General features: G+C 50.1%; 1 protein-coding gene across 1 annotated transcript in view; it reads left to right on the forward strand.

Moving 5' to 3' along the window:
• Positions 1–21,587, forward strand: part of SerT (Serotonin transporter) — a 239,687-nt gene that overhangs the window by 156,736 nt on the left and 61,364 nt on the right. Inside the window, exon 7 of the mRNA XM_089567951.1 lies at positions 8,056–8,180. Within this exon, the coding sequence (XP_089424077.1) occupies positions 8,056–8,180 (125 nt within the window). The remainder of the gene's footprint in view (positions 1–8,055; positions 8,181–21,587) is intronic.

Genomic DNA, 21,587 nt, shown 5'->3' on the forward strand with positions numbered 1-21,587 from the left:
TCACTCTCTGTGCGCGGGCTTCTGAACATTGACGCCATCGACAGTCGTGTGTTCAGGACCCACTTTCGATTTGAGAAAGATGATGTACATAGGCTGCAGAGGGCCTTACTGCTACCCGAAACGGTGGTGACTCCACAGAGAGTGGCAGTTCCCGGGGACGAGGCCCTCTGCATAACCCTGCGACGGATCGCATATCCAAATCGGCTTTTGCTCGACGCTCGCTCGCTGAGCGCTTTCCGCTGGGATCACCAGGCGAGCGGGCGAGCGCGCAGCGCCGCAAACCCGATGGCCGCCTGAGCGTTCAGCGCATGCGCAGTGGCGCACCCCTCGTCCGCTCCGCTTCGCTGGCCCGCTCTGCTAAAAGACTCTTATGAGAAGAGTTCTCCCCGTCGCACTCGTTGATCAAGCCGCCCGGTGGTACCAGTTGGTCGGCCACACAGCGGGGGCAACATGGCTGATTTTCGACGCTTGTTCAGGGAGGAGTTCCTTCCATACGATTACAAGCTGCGTATGCGACGAGAGCTCGAGCTGCGGACACAGACCCCGGATGAATCGCTTGTCGAGTACGTACGAGCGATGTATACACACTCTCTACCATCACAATTTCGGAGAATTCTGCTTTCCTGCTGCGAGCTTCGCGAACATGAAGCAGAATATTTAAACCTCCGGTTGACCCAGGCTCGAGGAAAGTCACCTCGAGACCTATCTTTTCAGTATCGTCACATACTGTCCTCATGCCTGCAGCTAGCGTGGCAATATCCTGTTGACCGCGCTTCAAGCTGTCAGCGCATGCCGCTGTAGACATGGGACAAAAGCCACGCAATGTGACGCGGATCCGCCTCGCCGCAAGAGCGTGCACAACAGGATGCGACCTCACGTATCCGTTCCTGGAGGGAGTTATTCCTTTCCCGTTTTCCCGGAATCCTCCGCTATCTCCCCCCCCCCCCCCCCCCGCTTATCCCGCTGGGTAGCGAGTGTGACTCACCCTCTTCTCTGCAGTTGTGCATAGGCTAGGGGAAAACGCAATGGACATTCCTCTCTCGCGAACCTGGATGCGGCAAACAATGCACAGCACCGCGAACTTCACTCTACGTTTAGTGTGATAGCCAATAAAATCCCAGCGGTCTTGCCGGCGTTTTCACTTGGACCTGAGTGGTCGCGGGGGTCGCACATGCAGTTAAAATCACCCATCAGTACGACATACTGGTCACAGCCTAGAAGAGCTGCCATGCCCTCAAAGAAAACTGCTGGCTGCGCCCGATTGTTTGAAGCATACACGTTGATGAACCTACAGGATCCGCCATGCAGCCGAATGTCAGAACGTATCACGCGCCCTTCTGTGCCATTCTGGTACATAAAGCTAGAAACAGAGAGACTCTTTCTGAAGAACTGAAAGCAGCCCGCCGAAAGGCCTAACGAGTGCGACACACGGACATTGTAATCTGCTAAGAAAGGCCGCAGGGACACCTCTGCATCCAATTCACTTTCGATCTTAGTCTCTCGAACAGCAGCAATATCGGTCCGAGAGCCTATAAATAATGGGCGCAACTGCACCTGTTTCTGCCTAGACCGGAGACCACCAAATTTGAGTGCTGCGACGATCAACTGCTGGAAGTACGCCGTGGCGACCAGCGTGCACATAAGAACCATCCGCGATGTCGACCGCCAATCCGGGGGGTGAGAGCTCCCTAGAGCTGGCACCGTTTCTCCTCGATCTGGAGCGCTGAGGAGATTTTTTGGTCTTTGACTTTCGATGGCGGAACTTTTGCTTGGACGCAGGGGCAGCGCCCTCCTGAGAGGGGCAGAACTCGGCGATACGCCACGTTTCGAGGACACAGTTCAAATTCGCACATCCAGCCCACACTTACCGTCCTGGATTGAGCTGACAGGCTGGCAATCAGCCACCTCTATGGCTCACATGACTGAGGCATCAGGAGTCCTATCAGTGCACGTGCTTGGCGCAGCAGCCACACCACCACCCTTCTCTTTCTCCGACTCGCACACAGGGTAGGAACGTGCACCAAGGGTTCCATCATTAACGCTGTGTATTTCCGTTGTGTGCTGAGCGAAGGCGCTGACGATCAACACCTGCAGACAGTTGCCCCGTTCGTGAAGGCATGGGAGGCTCATGCTGCAGATGACGACCTGCATCAGACACTAGGTAATCAGTTGATGATTCAGCGGGTGTAACGGCTGACGAGCCACCAGTAGCATGCAAAACTTCTTACACATTCATCAAATGCCCCTGCAGAGTGATCGTCTATGGCACGGATGCCACTGCCGAGCTTATGGGTATACGGCACAACGGAATCCATTGAAGTATGGCCAAATCGGCGTCAATTATGACATCGGGGAGTACGGCACTGGAGCCCAGCCTTGTGTGAACGGAGAACCAAGGGAGGCCTGGCTGGAATTAAAATCAGGCTGTGTAGTCCGCAAACTGTAAGAGATGAGGTACGTCGTTCACAGTGGCGCCATCAGCAATAGTCGGTGCAATGTGTCGCAAAAAAGATCGTTGGTTCAAGCGTGTTAGAGGGGCACGAAGTGAATGCGTTGTGATGTGTACGACGATAAACTGTGTAGGACAATAAACTATAAACTGTATTGGGGATGCGTAGTAATGTTAGACAACGATGGCTTGCAGTAAAAGTACTAACGTCATCCAGGGGTCACATGAAAAGTGTCACATGGCAACTATGACTTGTAAAAATGAAGTTGCAACGTTCACACGCAAATGCTTCCGCATTTCTCCAATGCAGTACGCTGCAGTGCTCTCCAATTTTATAACTGAAAATGCAGGCTTACCTGCTAAAACGCAGGAAGATCAGCACATGCGCCACAGAAACACCGCCACCGAGCTAAGAGTCGTAGACCGGGACAGAGTATGTATGCAAGAGTGAGCGATGAAGGGCTAGTTGGTATGACATGATTACAAAACATAATACTGAGCAGGAGACAATATACAGGAGAGAGGGAAACAGGACAGCAGCCTGCTCGGATGATGCAGGTGGCACTCCGCAGACGTGCGCAGTAGCAGGTGTTGCTGATAGGCCAGCTTCAAAATGCGCTGGTGCTTGTCATGCTGATGAAAAGACCGAGACTTGATGTCATGATCCGCTGCTTGGTGTAGGCCGCAAATATGCAGGTAAATCATTACGCGCGCGACAGAAGCACCCCTGCCGATCCATAATTGCTAATAACTGGTGATGGTCGGTTTCGATAACAACGGACTTTCCAAATACATAGAAACTAAATTTTGCGCAACCGAACGTTATGCCAAATACTTACCACTTTACCAACCATACTTACCAGCTTTTGGGTAGTAACTGGCTGTCAACTACGTTACTATTCTTTTAGTAACTGCAGTTAGTGACAGGAAGTTTGGTAATGCCTGCTGCCTAGTAACTTGTAGAGAAATTCACTAAATACTAACTAGGTACTTGTCACATAGATCAATGTCTTCCTAGTAACTGGAGGTAGTAAAACTAGAATTAGGAAATTCCCTACCTCAGGAAGCTACTGTAGAGCGCCACAGTTGCAAACAAAATGCTGGTAGTATTTACTAAGGAAATGGGCAACAACATTTCCCATATGTTGCTAGGCTCTTCGTACGGTGTACTGGCATGGCTTACTAAATTCGTGCATACTGGAAAAATAAAAAAATCTACGTGGTCAATTTCACTAATTCCCGGAACCAGACAAAGCTAGCACAGCGTGCGGGCCGTACACCACACTCTTAAGTTTAAGCTTATTGCGCATTACAAGTATAGAAAATGCGAGGTGGTGGCATCAAACAACCTTACCGGGCACACACAAAAGCTCGAAATGCAAGAAAAGCACAAACTAGGAATGGTCATACACGTGCGACTCGCTCACTGCGTGTGCCCAGGTAAATCTTTGTCTTATACACTCTGTAAATCCCTCAGTTACGGGCAAGTAGCTCTTAACCATTGATCTAAGATACCGGCGTTAATTATGAATATGAGATTGTAGAAAGATCGTAGCCTACCTAACCGCATGCCCCTGCAGAAATGCTTAATTAAAAACTGATTTATTCACACAAGTGTCTGTGCCTATTAGATTCTTTGACTTTATTTTAGGGTTAAAGAACGGTTACTAACTAGGTACTAACGAGCGACCATAGTTAGTACAAAGGTAGCAAGGGCTGCTTTTACTAACTGTAGCTTAAAGAGGGTACTAAATAGCAAAAGCTACTAAAATGAAGCCATAGTGTTTTGTTTTTTTATTCGAGCTGTTGCCATCAGGCATAATGAAAACGGGAATGAAAGTTATAAAAAGGAATGTAAGCAAGCCTCGCTCAAAAAGCGGCATAAGTTCGCGATAAAGCGATTATCATGAGTCCACTTGCGATAGTCGCCTGCAACGTCCCATCGTAGGCCTACCTTTATTAAGAAGCGTCGTCTCACGGAAGCTGTAGCCGGGCAAGTACACAGCAAGTGCAATAGTTAGTAGCTATTGCATTTCCTACCTTTTCAGTACCTTTTTGTAAGAGTGAAGGCCTCCTTTTCCGTATAGGAATGGTGTTACTCGGTATGTGCAAGTGCTGGTGGTGCGAAGCCTTCAGGGCCCTAGTCATGTCTATGTTGTTACAATAGTATCGGTTGCGGGAACATCGTTAATTGAAAGTTTCGGGGAAAATTCCCAGTTATAAACAGCTAAACCTCGTGCCTCTGTCAGTATTTTCTATAACAGCTCCCACACACGCTCATAAACGCCCACTTGCTCGGAAACTATGTGGTTTCTAACCAGGCTGCGCAAGGTCTGTGTTAGCCAACAATAGTGGCAAGGACAGAGGGCAAAACGCTTGTCTAGAACATGTTCTTGGCGTGTTTCAGGCTGACCGCACGTTATATAGCGTTAAAATTTGGTTAAAAAGGTCTGGATGTAACCATGTGCAGCTAAACAGATGCGATTTCATCGTCATTTTTGCCTTCCTGGCCGCAGCGGTTTTGGGAACTGCGGAACACTCACTTCGGTCGTTCTACAAATGTGTTTTGTCCTCTCTACTTCCCGAAGCTAATTCACGGTGCCAGGAAGGCGTTGACATCTTTTTTTAGTCGTTGGGCCTTTGATGAAGGATTATTCGGTAACCATCCCATCAAGGCCTGGTTGAGGTGAATATCTTTGCAACTGATCTTATCTTCTAAAAATCTGATTTTAGAAAGCGAATGCCTTGAAAGCGCTTTGGTTGGCGTCGTTTCTGTTGTTTGAGCGCAAGTAGGAACAAGAAAAACGGCGGTAGTGGTTCTCGGAAGAATAGTCAATTGGGTCAGTCGAATGTAGTTCATCTTGAAAAGAAAATTCAGCCCACAGGCATGAAGGACACAGGAAGAGTGGACATTACAAGCGCGTTGACCAAAAACATCGTAGTCTTCCACTTTGTCCAATGACAAATCAAAAGTGTTCAACATGTCAATTGGTACTGGCGGACGAGAAGCATTAAAATTTCTGATTTCTGTCCCTTGCTGCGTGGTGTCGAGGTCTTCGTTGCAATCAGGTAGAGATCGATGCGTTGCTGGACCATTAACCACAACTGCGCCGCACTGTCGCTCATTCGCAACGGCTCCGGCGTTGGTAAGTCTGTTATGGCCCGGCAAACTCGCTATTTCTCACTTCTTACGCCGGGAATCGAGCGTACTGAACACAGTGGTAGCCACACGAAGAGTTCTGTACTGATAACGCGGCGCCCTCCTTTGGCTGTGCCAAAAGTGCGGCCAAAGCGTAGCTGCTCGTAGAAGAGAATAACGACGGAGCCGGGCTGTGATGGCAAAGCACGGCACTTGGGTTCTCGTCTTGATACGTGTCCGTGTTCTCTTTCCTCCGCGCCCGAGGAGTTGTGAAAGAAGACTGGGACCATGACTGACGCCGACAACCCATCTGTTGAACCGAATAAGGGGACCTGTTTATAGACGATTTACAGCGCCGTATCATAGGGGCTGTCATCTTTGCTCACGTGGTCACGCCGCCATTACACGGCTCGAGCTGGCTCCTCGGCACCTGCTTCGTCGTGACGGCTGCTGCGTTTGGTAGTTTAGTTGCGGGAGCGCTGCAGTGTTTGGCTGATACGGTTGTAAAGGAGCGGGAAGATGACACTAGGGTTTGGCCAAAGCTTCAAAGACCATGTGAAAACCCTAATTTGATCAAGGCATGAAAGCGTCATCAGGCTTTATGTCGCGGGGAACCGCTGAGCTTTCCGCCTCTCCGAATCATTTAAAGGGTCACCTGAATGCTTGCACTTTCTTCCACTGAAGGCTTTGCGGAATGTTTTGAATTGTTACTATTTCAAACAGCAAGGTTGAGTACTACTGCTGCAGTGCAGGTCGTTGTCGTATTGAGTACATGCATACAGACATCGCTCTAAAACGTCCACATGCACATCGTACGCATTTCTTTACAACCTGCTGTCGGTGTTTCAGCAACGTAAAATATTTCCTACTGATTTTTTAAACACAAAAAGCGACAAAAATGAATATGTACGTAAATGTTAACTAGCATGGCAGCACCACCATGGATGAAGCAGCCTTCACTAGCTGGCGTGCAATTGTTTCGAAGGATTCCCCGATGTAAATGTGATAACGCGCGAATGGCAACGCGTTTATGCTACACTAAGTTCTCAATTACGTCAGCCTCACACCAAAAATTGTGGTACGATTCACGCTCGATATGCTGACATGAAAATTCTTGGTCTGGTTTCTGGCAAGTATGAGATTCACTTTGGGCGCTGGCATGCGAGGACAGTTTTAGTGACTGTCTTGCTCGTACCGCGAGGAAAGGACAACCAGACAGGACAGCAGCCGTAACGCAAATGCTTTATTCCGAATATGGTCCACGGAAACCGCGCTTCCCGGAGCGAAGTTCTTCAATAGCACCAAAACGGCATAACAGACGGACTGAAGGTAAGCGTTAATTCTCCGCTCGTGCGTCTGCGCACTGCATAATGTAACGGTTTGCAAGAGCGCAAGTCGTCCTTCTTTTGTGCGCCTCATTCGGCTTCGGGTACTTCTGTTACTGATCGCCACACACCTTCATTTATGAGCAATGCGGTCTCGCTACACGTGAAGATGCAAACGCCAGCAACTTACAGGAGCGCCGTCACGGTTTCTTCGGTGGAAGAGCTTCTTAGTACTTGTATCCGTATTGTAACCGCGCGAACGACAATGGACGAAAGACACGCCGCGGTGGCTCAGTGGTTACGACGCCCGGCTGTTGACCCGAAAGGCGCGGGTTCGATTCCAGCCGTGGCTGCCGAATTTCGATGGAGGCGAAATTCTAGAGGCCCGTGTAGTGTGCGATGTGTGTGCACCGTAAAGAACCCCAGGTAGTCGAAATTTCCGGAGCCCTTCACTGCGGCGTCCCTCATAGCCTGAGTCTCTTTGGGACGTTAAGACCCATAAACCAAACCAAACCGACAATGGACAAAGAAAGAAACAGGACGGAACGCAAACGGTCTCATTTTTTCAATCCACAATACAGAACGTATTTCCGCCGCTTTTCCACATGCCCTTGGAAACCACATATTCATCATGCACCCGCGATATTTCTACTGCTGCGTCGCTGCGTTCACGCCGGCAACTTAAGAGACCCGTGATGGCGCCGAGTTTCGAGTGTACCTGTGGAGCCATCTGGTCTCAAATGGAAGGACTGCCCGATGTAAACGGTCTATAGCTGCGCTTGAGTGCAGTGATGCCGGCATTGTAGCCCGGCACACTCAGGGCACTGTGACCACATGTCGCGTTACCTTTCCTAAATGCTCGAGAATGATGGAGGAGGTGAACGCTGCGTTCATAAAACAATCGCAGTCAAAACTGTTGTTTGGGGGGGGGGGGGGGGGGGGCGTTGCATCTATAAAAGGTGATTAAGCTGCTCCTGCCTTCTTTTTACTTTAGCAATGATGTCCTTAAAAGAGCTCCCGAAAGAAAACATGCTTTCCATCACTTTAATCTTTAGCGTCATTTGTGAACTATTTTAACAGTAATCACTCGTTACTAGGTTCGATTCTCCTGCTCATAAAAGATATTTTATTCTCGATTTCAGGGACGCCCTGGTGACAAGCATAATCAACTGCTTGACAAGCTTCCTGGCAGGTTTCGTCATATTCTCGGTGCTCGGGTACATGGCTCACGTGCTTCAGAAGGACATAGAGGACGTCGCCACCGACGGTGAGCCTCTAATCCTAATATTTGCATAACGCTGCTTGTACTACCGAGATCCCGTCCCTTCCTGGCGCGGTCCCGCGTTTCATCCTCGATAGAGCGGCCTTGAGTTCGTATATTTTGAAAGGTTCGTCCAGCTCGGCATTTTGGGCTCCACTGTATATGTAAGCTTCTCCCCTTGGATCTTGGGTCGTGCTCAGGTACTGGTCCCGAAGCTTCAGTGCGAGCTGGGCCGTATTTCCTTGAAATGCATGTACCGCTCTCTGCAGGTGCTTCTGCGTCTCGGTGCGCGTCTGGTTTGGATCTATGAGCGCCCGGAAGAGGCGCCACGTATTTTTGCTAGACATCTGCCTAGCGGCCGCGTTGCACCTATCTACCCAGTTCGCGTCCGCGAGTTGCGCCGCGTACTCCGCCGCTTCTTTAGTGATTGCAGCGATCCGAGCTCTTAGCTTTCGGTTATGCTTCTGTCTACGCCATCTTTTGACCATGCTGCGTCTGGCTGCCCAGAGGTGGAGGAGGTGGGTGTCCACGTCCGTCACCGCCTCTGAGAGCTTTACCTGCGTCTCCGTCGAACGCAGGTTGATCAGCAGCTGTTTTGTCCAGGCTTGATATCCCTGCTCCTGGATGGAGCTTACCTCGTATTCCTTTCGAAATTTCGTCCAGTCCGGCAGCATAGTGTGCCCCGTAGGCCTGGTAAGGGGTTTCGTACGGATCGTTATGCTGATCAGGCAGTGGTCACTACCGAGAGTTTCCTCGTATTCGTCCACTCCACTCGCCTCGCGTTTTTCGTGAAGGTTAAGTCGGGACACGTGTCCCTCTGCACCGAGTTCCCTATCCGCGTGGGGCACGCCGGGTCAGTGTGTAGGGTTAGACCTAACGCGGACGCCGCCTCCGCTAGCTTCCGTCCTCGTATGTCTTCTCGATGATAGCCCCATGAGGGACTCTGCGCGTTGAAATCTCCCATTACTAGTTGCGGGTCTCGTCCCGCTTCCCTGATAGCTCTGCTCAGGAGTGTGGAGAAGGTTACGTTTTTTGCTTTAGGTGGGCAGTACACGTTCAGGATGTGTAGCGGTGAATCCTCCTTCTTCAGTGGCAGAAGAGTCACCATCACGTGCGAAAAGCTGGTTTGTAATTCCAGATCTACCAAATTTGCAGTGAAATTTTTGTGCACAAAGATGCACGTTAGGGGATCGAGTTGGAACGTTTTGTAGTTTGTGAGGCTCACGTTCCCGCCAGGTTCCTGTACGGCCACTACTGCCGGAGTATGCTCGTACGTAGACAGGTGCATCCTAAGATCCGCTCTCTTAGTCCTCGATTTCAAGCCTCGACTATTCCACTGGGTTAATGTTATGGGACACTCTTTAGTTTGTCTCGCCATGTTGTATCTGGAGATTGTTGTTATTCTGGAGGGGAAATTGCTCCTGGTGGTCTTCCTCGTCCTCGCTCAGCACCCTACGCATCCTGTAGGCTCGGGGATTCTGGAGTCTCCTCGTGTTAGCGTATTTGCGAACCGTCATCGCTTTCGCTATCTGTTGTGAGACTATGGTGGGAATGGATTCCTGGACCCTTCTCATAATAGCTTCTAGTTTATTTTCAAGACTAGGTTCCGCGTCGCTTTCCATCGCCTCCTCTTGCTGAGGTGGCTGGGGTTTAGCCAGCACACTTTCTAGTTTGCTCGTTAGCACCTCGATCTGCGCTTTTAGGGCTGCTATCTGGTTTCGTAACTCGGTTTCTACTGGGTTGGGTGTGGGTGGAGAGGAAGGTTTGGGAGGAGGAGGAGGAGGAGAGGCGGTCCCACTCACCTGCTGCTTCCCGTTCTGGACTATGCTGGCCCAGGTCCTCTTTTGCTTGGGTTGATCAGAAGTCGACTCCCTGTTAGGTGGAGGGGGCGGGAGATTCCCGCTTCCTCCCTTTTTCTTCTTGTTTTTTTTCCTCTTTTTCCGCTTTTTCTCCTGATTGCTGGGTTGTTGCTGCGCGTTCGTGCGGAATTTCGCCGTGCAGTCTCTTGAGTTCGTGGCGTGTTCGCCGCCACACACCGCCCATTTTGGTTTGCACACGTGAGGGGACCGCACCCCCTCCACAAACGGGGCTTGCGTTCCGCAGAGTCCGCAGTTTTCTTGTCTCGGTGTCGGGCAGGTATCTGGCCTATGTCCCACCGTGCCGCACAGGTTACACGCTGGTATGGTGCGGCGGTACGTTGCTACCGGTATCACTTGCGCGTTGTACAGTACAGCTCTGGGCTTGTACTTGCCTTCGAAGGTTATTCTGGCTTTGTTCGAAGTTCCGAACTTTCGGATCTCCAGGATGGTGCTCTCTCCGTGAAAGCTTTTCACCTTCCCTCGCAGGGACTCGGTGGTTTCCAGACTGGCCACTGTGATGACTCTGTGAACCACGTTGTCTTCGCTCTGTTTTACGTGCCCGTGCAAACGGAGGTCTGCTCCTTCTTGGAGTTGTATCGCAAAGTCCCCGACCAGTTTGTCTGCCGCGTGGATGCTCGACGTGCCCACGATGATCAGGTTTTGGTCCGGGGATATTGTGAAGTAAAAGTTGTCCGCTTCGGCATCACCGACTCGCTGTCGTAGGGCTAGGCCTAGCTCACCGTGTTGTAAGTTCTTCAAGCTTGTCGCTGTTAATGGCTTGATGATTAGCACCACATCGTCTGGTCTAAATCTGCAGAGAAACTTGGGTTTCCATGCAGCTTTGACTTGCATTGGGCCTCCGGCTGCGCGCTCATCGGATGCCTTGTCGGGTTGCGCATGGTGGCCTCCGTGGGCTGACGTGGCCTTCCCTTGCGCGCAGGCTTGGAGTTTCTGGGCTCTTTTTTCAAAAGCCCGGATCACATTAGCGTTGCAGGCTTGGTCCCGACTGGTCTGCGGCACAGTTGACCATGCCATGCCTTCCGGGTCGTAGCCGCGTTGCTGGTTTGCGCTTGCCATGTTGGCTTGGAGCGGCCTCCCCGCCGCCGAACGCCGGCGTTCAGCCGTGAAGCTGCGTCGCGGCGCTATGGTGGATGGGAGGAAAAACGCTAAAAAAAAAAGTCAACAAATCGGCCCACCGGGTTGGGAGTGGTCTCCCTGCGTGCCGGCTGACTTGCTGGTCCTTTCAAATCCAATATTGTCGGGATCCAACGCGTTGGTCCGCCGCCACGGTCGAAAATCGCCGGAGCCGATGTCCCATGCGTCCGCTCGCTACGCGCGCTGGTAGCGCCCCCTCGGCCTGATCCGGCATCCTCCAAGAACCGTTGCCGAGTTCATACTCGAAGCTTCTATCATCGAAAAGACCCTTGACGCCCGGGCCCGTCAGTACAACCGACCACTTACGGTGCTGGTGGCAAGCCCCCAAGATTATTTATTTATTTATTTATTTATTTATTTATTTATTTATTTATTTATTTATTTATTTATTTATTTATTTATTTATTTATTTATTTATTTATTCATTCATTCATTGGATGGGCAATACATGGTACTGCCCTTGGGGCAGGACAAAAGGAGTTAATTAGTCTCCTGACGAGGCCCTGGCCCCACAGGGCGCAACAGCAGCGGTTAGAAAATACATTTCCGGTTACAAAATACATGGAGACTGCACACATACAATTAGACATAGCAATCATCACCGTATAAAAGTGCACATGGAGCAAGTTAAAAAAAAAACACATATCGTTCACACTTTCTACACAAATATAGCAACCAGAACACAATAAGTTTGCAATTAGAAATCATTGTTCGTACGTGTTTGGCCAGCTATTTGGAGTGAAAACAAATTGTATTCTGCGTTTGAAAGTTCTCAGACTTCTACATGATTTTGCGATCTCGAGAATCTCGGTGTAATTATTACATAGTTTCATAATTTGATGATCAATTGTCTGTTTAGCATAATTTGTCCTTGGTTTTTCTATGACAATGAAAGTCCTGCGCAAATTGCGGCCACTATCTCTATTTAGTTAATGACTAACAAATCGACCGTAATTGCTTGATACATCAGAGAATATGTAGGCAGATAATTTCTGTGCATATATTTCGTGGAAAGGTCGGATATTTTGTGTTCTCATTGAGGTTACAGGGTGTACATTTTCTTTATATAATGTTCTAACCGCCCTTCGCTGCAGTGCAGATAGTCTATCGTCATCGGTCTTGATTCCCGTTACCCATATTAAAGCACATAAATTAAAGTGTGAGTGTACAAGTGAAAAATAAAGCTGCTTTTTGAGCCTGGCAGGAACGAGATTTCGAAGGCGGCATAACATTCCAATAGATCTGGCTACTTTCATTCTTATATTTTCTACGTGATAGGATCATGTTAAGTTCGACTGAAAAGTAACACCTAGAAAGGAATGACAATCTACGCGCTCAAGCAATGCATCATTAAAGTTCAGGTTTAGATTGAAGACATTGAGCTTACTTTTTGAAGAAAATATCATATATTTTGTTTTCTTTGTATTTATTTGAAGCTTGTTTCTTGATACCCATAAACTGAGCTCATGCAGCCATGCGTTTGAAGTGGCCTCAAGTTCCTCAAGGCTCTCTCCGGAAAAAAATACACTTGTGTCATTAGCATGCAGCAACACTTCTCCCGCTGACGAAATCTTAACGATGTCATTTATATACAGGACAAATAACAGCGGCCCGAGTATAGAGCCCTGAGGAACGCCGTATTTAATGTTACCATTCCCCGATGCAATGCCGCGTATAGATGTGAACTGGGACCTCTCATGAAGATAACGGCGTGTAAGACTTTGTGTGATGCCTCTAAAGCCATATGCTTCAAGCTTGTTGAACAGAATATGGTGCTGTATAGAATCGAATGCCTTCCGAAAATCTAGGTAAATTCCAACTGTAAATAGCTTCAATATTTCGAATGATTTTGTCTTTAATGCGCAGCAGTGCCGTTTCTGTTGATTTTCCTTTTTGAAACCCCATATGGGTTAGGGGCTTTGCGATAACACTAGCAACTGCTTTAATCGGTAGGGCTTTAATATCATCTTCGCCAGCTGCGGATTCGTTGTCAAGGGAACTTAACAGAGAAATAACTTCATCTTCAGAACTAGGAGAAAGAAGTACACTGTCATTTCTGACGCCGTTAATATAATATAAAGGGCTGCACTATGGTTGGTTATCGGGTACGGTCATTGGAGCTCCGACGTTTATGAAATAATCATTAAATAGACTGGCTAACGATTCGCGAGGATATATTTTTTCATTTATTTGAAATTCAGATGGTAAGTCTGCTGTCGGGGCGTTGGTCAACTCACGAAAAACTTTCCACGCTCTGCTGCTCTTTCGCGCTAAGTTCTCAAGTTTACGTTGAAAAACCGCGAATTTGGCTTTTTTTAAATCTGAATTCAACCTGTTCCTGAAGCGTTTAAATCCATGCAGTGTTTCAACGTCACATGTTTTTAGAAACAGACTAAACATTTTTTCCTTTCGCTTCATGCGCTTGTAAAGATCCTTAGTTATCCATCGTTTCCGGACTTTTTTGTACTGAAGCACAGTTGATAAAAGGAAGGCAGCATTATAGCAGTGTTGTAGTGTGGAAATGAATGCATCGTATGACTGAGAGGGATCACTTTCAGAGCACACATTTAGCCATTGTGAGCTAGCAACTAAAGACGTGAAAAAACTTACACTCTGGTGATTAATATGTCTTCTAGTGTATTTTATACTTTGAAAATTTTCATCTATTGGAAGGGCTGAAAATATAGATAGATGGTTGCTAATATCAGAACAAAGGACACTGGACAAACCTGTATCCTTTGGAATGTTTGTAAAACACAGGTCAATCAACGTGTTTGAATGTGCAGTTACTGTAGTGGCCTCGGTAATTATGTTTTCACAATTATTTGCAAGCATAACTTCTACAAGATGGCATTTCGGTTGTTCAGCTCAAAACAGGTCAGCATTGAAATCGCCGACAACTACATGACGTTTTTAGGCATTTGCAAGAACAAGCAGTCTTTCAACAAAACTAAGAAATTTATCAAGGATGCGATGGGGAGTGCGGTAAACTGCAAGAGCGAGTACATTACGACACAGAATTGCAACTGTTTCAAAATCATTGTTCACGCATGTGAAATCTTGCAAACATTCAAACAGATGATGCTCCCGAACATAAATGGAAACGCCCCCACCGCGTCTTTCCGAGCGATAAACAGAAACCTGTCTATAATCACAAAACCGAGTACCTCTCAGCTATCAGAATGCCATGTTTTTGTAAAAACCAAGAAGGGAAAAGCACACGCAATAAGAGAAAGATATGTTTCGATTTCCACATGTTTGTTCCGGAGGCTTCTCGCGTTCATATAAAAGACAGAAACGTGCTTCCTACGCAACCAGTTTTCACTGTTATACAGTCTGTTAAAGGATTCAGTCGTGTAAGTGGCCATGATTTGATTTGGATGCCGCACTGGGCATGAACTGAGCGCTAGACAATTTGTTCGAGGTCATATTCGTTTGAGATCCTCACAGCAGTTGCACAAGGGCATTTGCGCACGAAGACTCGCCCTTCTGAAACCCAAACGTACTGACACCCATTTGCTTTCGCTTTACGTTTGGCGAGCCATCGCAGACGCTTGTTGGTTGCCGTCAGGTTGTCAAGGAATATGACTCCAGGTTTCTGAGTCTGCAATTGCTTCCTTCTTTCAAACCATTTTGATCTTAGAGCTCGCGACGCAAATCTGACAATTACCACATCTGGCCTGCCGGGTTTTGAGTGCAGTCTGTGCAATCCTTCAATGTCATCTTTAGACACTTCTGCGATCTCGAGGTGCTGAGCTATTTTATTTACTTCTTCCAAGAGGTCCTCATCTTCTTGTGGCTTAAGACCGTGGATTTCAATGTTTTGCCTTCGACTGTATTGCTCTAGATTATTTATTTGTTGTTTTAGTCTGGACACAGCTTCCAGTTCTGGGGAACTTTCCATAGTCTCTACCCATCGACGCAAGTCACTAATTTCCTGGTCGTGCCTGTTTTCTGTGGTTCTTAAGTCATCATAAGTATCCGACAAATGCTGGACGGATTTCTCGATACTTGCTACAGTTTCCTGCAATTTCATTAATTTATCCAATTTAGCTTCGAGTGCTGGAATTAGGTACAGCTTATCTGCAAGCTGAGATAACCTTCGAGATCTTATACGCGAAATTGTTCGCGAAGAACTTCGCCAGCTGCTGCCATCCCCAACACAGCAGACGCAGGAGACTCAGGTGGCGTCGCTCACCGACATCATCCATGAAGAAGTAGAGCATGCACTTGGCTCCCCGTAACCGACAACACCAACGGATGTTGAAGCCATGACCTACGCCGCCACACTACGCAGTCCTGCGCTCCGACGGGATAACCCCCAAGCCCTCTTCGACGGGTACCACCTCTACAAGAACGACAGCTCCTAGCTCCAGAACGCGCACGTTACGAGCGACGCAAAGGAACTAGGAAATGAGAACAGTGGCGGACTCCCGACAACCGCTCACTGTGTTTCCACTGTGGCCACGCCGGGTACATACTTCGCCACTGCCCCTACAGACGCACCGGCCTGCGAGGTTTCGCCATCGACGCTCCACGATAGCTTCCTGGCCAGCGACCACCCAAAATCGACGACTGTCTGCGCAGAGTCGAGTACGTGTCATCAAGCCGTCTCTCCCCCTCCCCGTCGCCGTGCACCGCACGTTTTGCATCACCGGGCCGCAGCTACGCCGCGGCTGCCTGGGGAAGGTCCCCTAGCCCCCACAGGAAATACTAGCAACCTGTGGAGGTCAGGTTGCTTGCCGACGAAACGACGAAGATCCTCCAGCGACCACGCCGTATGAAGACGCCGCACCCACCACGTCGACGCCGCATACGACAACCTCGACCACGACGCGAACCACCTTCAAAACGACTCCGCCATCAAGAAAAGCTTCGACCACACGCCCCAGCCACGATGCACATACACGGCGAAACCGTGACCCGACACCGAGGTCGACATGCAACGCCAAAGCCAGGACATTCGACTTAGAAGTGGTTATCGACGACCGCCGGAAAGTTATCGCTCTAGTCGACACAAGAGCCGATTATTCGGTGATGAATGGCAAATTCGCTGCGCAGCAGAGGAAAGTAACGACCGCTTGGGACGGCCCACAAATTCGCACCGCAGGGCGCAACCTCATTACCCAATAAGGACGATGCATATCGCAATTGGCTCTGAAGGGATATACTTATCATGCGATCTTCGTAGTTCTACGTCATGTTCCCGCGAATTGATCTTGGGCATGGATTTCCTTAATGAGCACTAGGTGATCATCTATCTGCCTGCGATCCAGGCTCACCATGCTTTCCGCGGGCGAGGCCATCCCTTCCGTGGGAACTCATGAACATCACGTTTCCCTGAGTATCCTGGAGGAACAAGTGAGCGTCCCACCCCGCTCAAGCGTCATCACCATAGGCGCCACGGCAGTCAATAATACTGAAGCCATCATCGAGGGGAACATGCAGTTGCTTCTAGATCGAGGAATCGGCATCGCAAGAGGTATTGCACATTTCCGCAATGGCGAAGCTTAAATACTGCTGATTAACATCAGCGAAGATTACCGGCACGCTAACAGGGGAACTAAGATTGCTTGCTTCGAAGAAATATCTGATGTACGAGACTTCCTCGCCCTTTCCGAGCCATCCGCAGAAGATTCGCCTGACCAAGAGAACTCGCCCACTTTCGACATCAACCCAGCACTGCCCCAGAAAGAGGCAAACCAGACCCGCAAACTGCTTCGATGCTACAGCGAGTGCTTCTCGTCGTCGCTGCAGGTGCGACAAACGCCAACTGCCAAGCATCGAATTATAGCCGAGCAGCACACCCGACCTCTCCGCTAAAGCCCATACCTAGTGTCGCCGCGAGAACGGCAAGTCATCCGGGACCAAGTGGAAGAAATGCTGCGCGACGGCGTCGACCAAGTTTCAGAGAGCCACTGGGTGGCACCGGTTGTTCTACTGAGAAAGAAAGCCGGCGCACATAGATTCTGCGTTGATTACCGGCGCTTGAACAAAATCACAAAGAAGGACGTCTACCCCCTTCCCCACATGGACGAAACACTAGACCGGCTCTGCGACGCTAAGTATTTCTCACCGATGGACCTCGCGAGCGGTTACGGGCAAACTGAGGTCGATGAAAGAGATCGCGAAAAAACCGCATTCATCACTCCAGTTGGCGTTTTCGAGTTCAAGGTGATGCCGTTTGGTCTCTGTTCCGCACCAGCGGCGTTTCAGCAAGTAATAGATACAGTGCTGGCAGGCCTACAGAGGCAGATTTTTCTGGCATATTTCGATGACGTCCTTTTCTGCGTCTTGGACTTTGAGGAGTACCTAAAAAGGCTTCGAACAGTTCTGGACGCAGTTGTCTTGCGCGTGTCTTTTTCATTTCATTAATGTCATTTTATTTGTGGAGCGTGGTTGTCTTCCTTCAGTGCATGCTTTTCCTCATCTATTAGTTATGTGATTGTATTTCTGTTATCATGTGTACTAGCGGCCAAATGAGCAGAAGTTATTGTGTCCCCCCCCCCTGCAATAATGCCCTCGGGCGCTGCAGGTATCTGTAATAAATAAATGTAATAAAAAAATCGTCGGGCATAAACTTTAAAGCAGAGAAGTGCCACTTTGCCTATGAAGAGCTGTTTTTTCTAAGCCACGTCGTTAGCGAGGAGGTAGATGAAAGAGATCGCGAGATGACCGCATTCATCACTCCAGATGCCCTCTTCGAGTTCAGGGTGATGCTGTTTGGTGTCTTCCGCAGCAGCGATGTTTCAGCGAGTAATGGATACAGTGCTCGCAGGCCTAAGGTGGCAGGTTTTTCTGGTATATTTCGATGACGTGTGCGCCCAGAGCCGCAGAAATCAGCTCCTATGGCAATGTTTCCGCGGCCAGCTTATAAGAAAGCTGTGTGTAGATTCCTCGGACACCGCTCGTATTACCGACGATTTGTCAAGAACTTTTGACCCATCGCCGAGCCACTGAACCAGATGACAAAGTATTATTGCACGAGACAGAGTGCGGCTGGCGTATGCTATTACGCGCTCAGCGCCGTCCTGCCACTGGACGAGTACAGCACCAAGACCCACGTTGCTGGCATCATCTCGGTGTTGGCGTTCCTCTGCCGTCTGGACGCCTGTACCAACTGCTACGTGACACTGGTGGAGGTTGCGGGCTCGACGTCCCATGTCCAACACCTCTTCAGACAGCCGCTCATCGAGTCCCGACAAGCTACCCCTTGTCTGCACGCCCGTTCACCGCAGCAGCCGCCGCCTCCTGGGACTGGTCCCAGAGTTTGGTCTTCTCCCAAAAGAGGCACGCGCTCATCGACCTGGTGAGCATACCACCATGGCGCAGGCTAGCGCTTCACACTTGACGCTCCAGCAACCCCGCGTGCCAGCCAGCTTCCATGGCGTCACTTTCGAAGACGTTGAAGACTGGCTTGACCAGTTTGAGCGGGTTGCCGATTTCAACCAATGGAGCCCTGCGCAGAAGCTGCGGAACGTGTATTTCGCCCTCGAAGACGGAGCCAAGATTTGGTTCGAGAACAGGGAGGCCGATCTCCAAAGCTGGGATACCTTCCGCCAGCAGGTCCGGGACACCTTTGCTAGCACGGACCGCCGGGATCGTGCGCGGCGCCTCCTGTACGCTCGCGTCCAAAAGCCTAATGAGAGCGTTGCCATGTTCGCCGATGACGTGACCCGTCTTTGTCGGCGCGCTGACCCAGATATGGCGGAATCCGCGAAGCTCCGCCACCTGATGCAAGGTGTGAAGGACCAACTCTTCGCTGGTTTGGTCCGGAATCCCCCGCAGACGGTAGCCGACTTCATCAAAGAGGCGACCGCCATTTAGCGGGCCTTGCATCAGCGCTGCCGCCGAAATGACTCCTTGTGCGGTGAGCCAAGCGCCAGTGCGGCTTTGAGCGTGTCCAGCGACAATGCGTCGCTGCGTGAGCTCATACGCGCGGTGGTCCGAGAAGAGCTGCAGAAACTGACCCTTGCCTCGTCTGATCCGACGGCTGCGGCTCTTACCGAGGTTGTGCGCGGCGACATTCGCCAAGCATTTTCACCGCCTCCTCCAGTCATGCCAGAGCCACGCCCCATGAGCTACGCCGCGGCTCTCCGTTCCGAGTTTCCACCTGTGCAACGCTTGCCGTACCACCCGCCGCCGCCAACCGCTCCGCCACCGTCATTCTACCAGCGGCCTCAGCGAGGCCCTGCCATGCGTCCACCGGCCCGGAAGGCGGCTGTTTGGCGTACTTCTGATCAGCAGCCGCTCTGTTATCATTGCGGGGAAGCCGGCCACCTGTATCGCCGTTGCCCCTACCGTGAAATCGGCCTCCGGGGTTTCCCACGTGACGCTCCCTGTCCCCGTTTCGGTGAGCGACCCCACGAAATAGAGGAGTACCTTGCTGCCCATGACACCACCTCTACCCGCCGACCTCGATCTCCGTCTCCCGCACGCATCACGTCGCCCAGCCGCCAGGCTTTTTCAGATGGACTGCGGGGCCGGGCTCCAAGCCCGCGCCGGGGAAACTGAAAGCGGCGACCTCAGGGGGGAAGGTTGCTGACAGCGGATATGTAGAAGACCCCCAAACGCCCCCGGAACGCGATGCCGAGACCCCGATGCCGCCGCAGCCAGATTCTGTGAACCCGAGTTTCCCTGACACCGATGCAGTTAGCGCCGACCTCCGCATTCACGCTGACAGGCACCCAGTGACTGCTTTAGTCGATACAGGCGCGGACTTTTCGATAACAAGCAAGCACCTCGCGGATCGCCTCAGCAAGGTAAAGACAGCATGGGATGTACCTCAAATTCGTACTGCTGGCGGTCACCTCATGACGCCTGTCGGAAGATGCACTGCTCGAATCACCATTGCCAATTCTGCTTTTGTTGGCACTTTTGTTGTTCTGCCGTACTGCTGCAAAGACCTGATCCTCGGAATGGACTTCTTGCGTGAGCATGGTGCCATCATAAACCTTCCCGATCGTCTGGTAACATTTTCGACCCCTGGAACGATTTCAGCCGACACCGAACCACGCAGAGTGGCCCTGCGCATAATCGACGCCGATGTGACTGTGCCTCCGCGATCCTGTGCCCTCGTTACCGTCATTTGTGACGACCGGTGCAGTGCTGACGGCGTAGCAGAACAGAACACTGCGCTTGTGCTCTCTCATGGGGTCTGCATCGCGAGAGGTATCGTCACGCTACGGAACGGCCTGGCAGAGGTCCTTCTAACGAATTTCGGGACCGAACGGCAACACATCGCCAAGGGCACTGCGGTCGCATACTTCGAGGGCATGGCCGAAATTAACGACTGCCTTGCCCTCCAGAGCGAAACGTCCAATTCTTGCACACCTCAGCTGATCCTCGACGTGAACCCAGGCTTACCCCCAGCCGATAGGGAGAGCCTAGTCGGCCTACTGCATCATTTCCAAGACTGTTTCTCGTCTACGTCGGCAGTCAAACAGACGCCTCTCGCTAAGCACCGCATCATTACGGACTACAGTACCTGACCAATTCGACAAAACCCATACCGTGTCTCACTGCGGGAGCGTGAAGCCATAGCTGAACAAGTCAAAGAGATGCTGCAGGATGGTGTTATTCAGCCGTCGAGGAGCCCGTGGGCTTCGCCTGTGGTTTTGTTCAAGAAGAAGGATGGTAGTCTGCGATTTTGCGTTGACTACCGGAAGCTTAAAGGGGCTGCGAAACACTGCCTGGGGGAATACCGGCTATACTTCAGGTGGGTTCTTTACGTCACACAGACGCTGACTTAAAAAGAATTACAGAAATCGATGCACAGGAACGGGAGTTATTCAGTGAAGAAATTTCAAAATACAAGCAAACAAAACGCTGCCCTCAACTCGATTTTGGCGGGGCTTCCCACTCCTATTTCGCTCTCCCAATGACGGCACCTGGCGCAACCAATGAAAACAGCCCGCCAGAGCACGTCGCGGAAGTTTGTACTCCATGGTTGCCTGCTCTCTGTAACTCGTTCTTGCTGAGACTGGCAGCGTTGTTTCCATGCCAGAGCGCCCCTGGTGGTGTATTTTTATTTTACTTGCTTTGCACGGCTTTTATCTAAGACAAGCAAGTTGTTTTTGTTTATCTAATATAAAACGCAGACAGGTGACAAAATGTGTCTCTATTTATTCACAAAATTTGCAGTATATTTACTGTTTGTCCGGTCATCAAGCTCGCGCCAGGCGATGTCATATCCGCTGCTAAAAACCCGCCACTGTGTGGCGGCACCATCAGAGCCATGAAGTTGTTTTTGGGAGGACATTAAAATATTAAAAAACGGAATGTACGCGGTATTACCGACGCTAATAGCACTATTATAACTCACTGTATGCAATCAACAGGCAAAACAGTTAACTAAGATTGTGTTTCTGGGCCCCTTTAACCAGGTTACCAAGAAAGA

Source organism: Amblyomma mixtum, chromosome 2 (assembly GCF_055824585.1).
Source record: "Amblyomma mixtum isolate Tamu chromosome 2, ASM5582458v1, whole genome shotgun sequence".
Lineage (NCBI taxonomy): Eukaryota > Metazoa > Arthropoda > Arachnida > Ixodida > Ixodidae > Amblyomma > Amblyomma mixtum.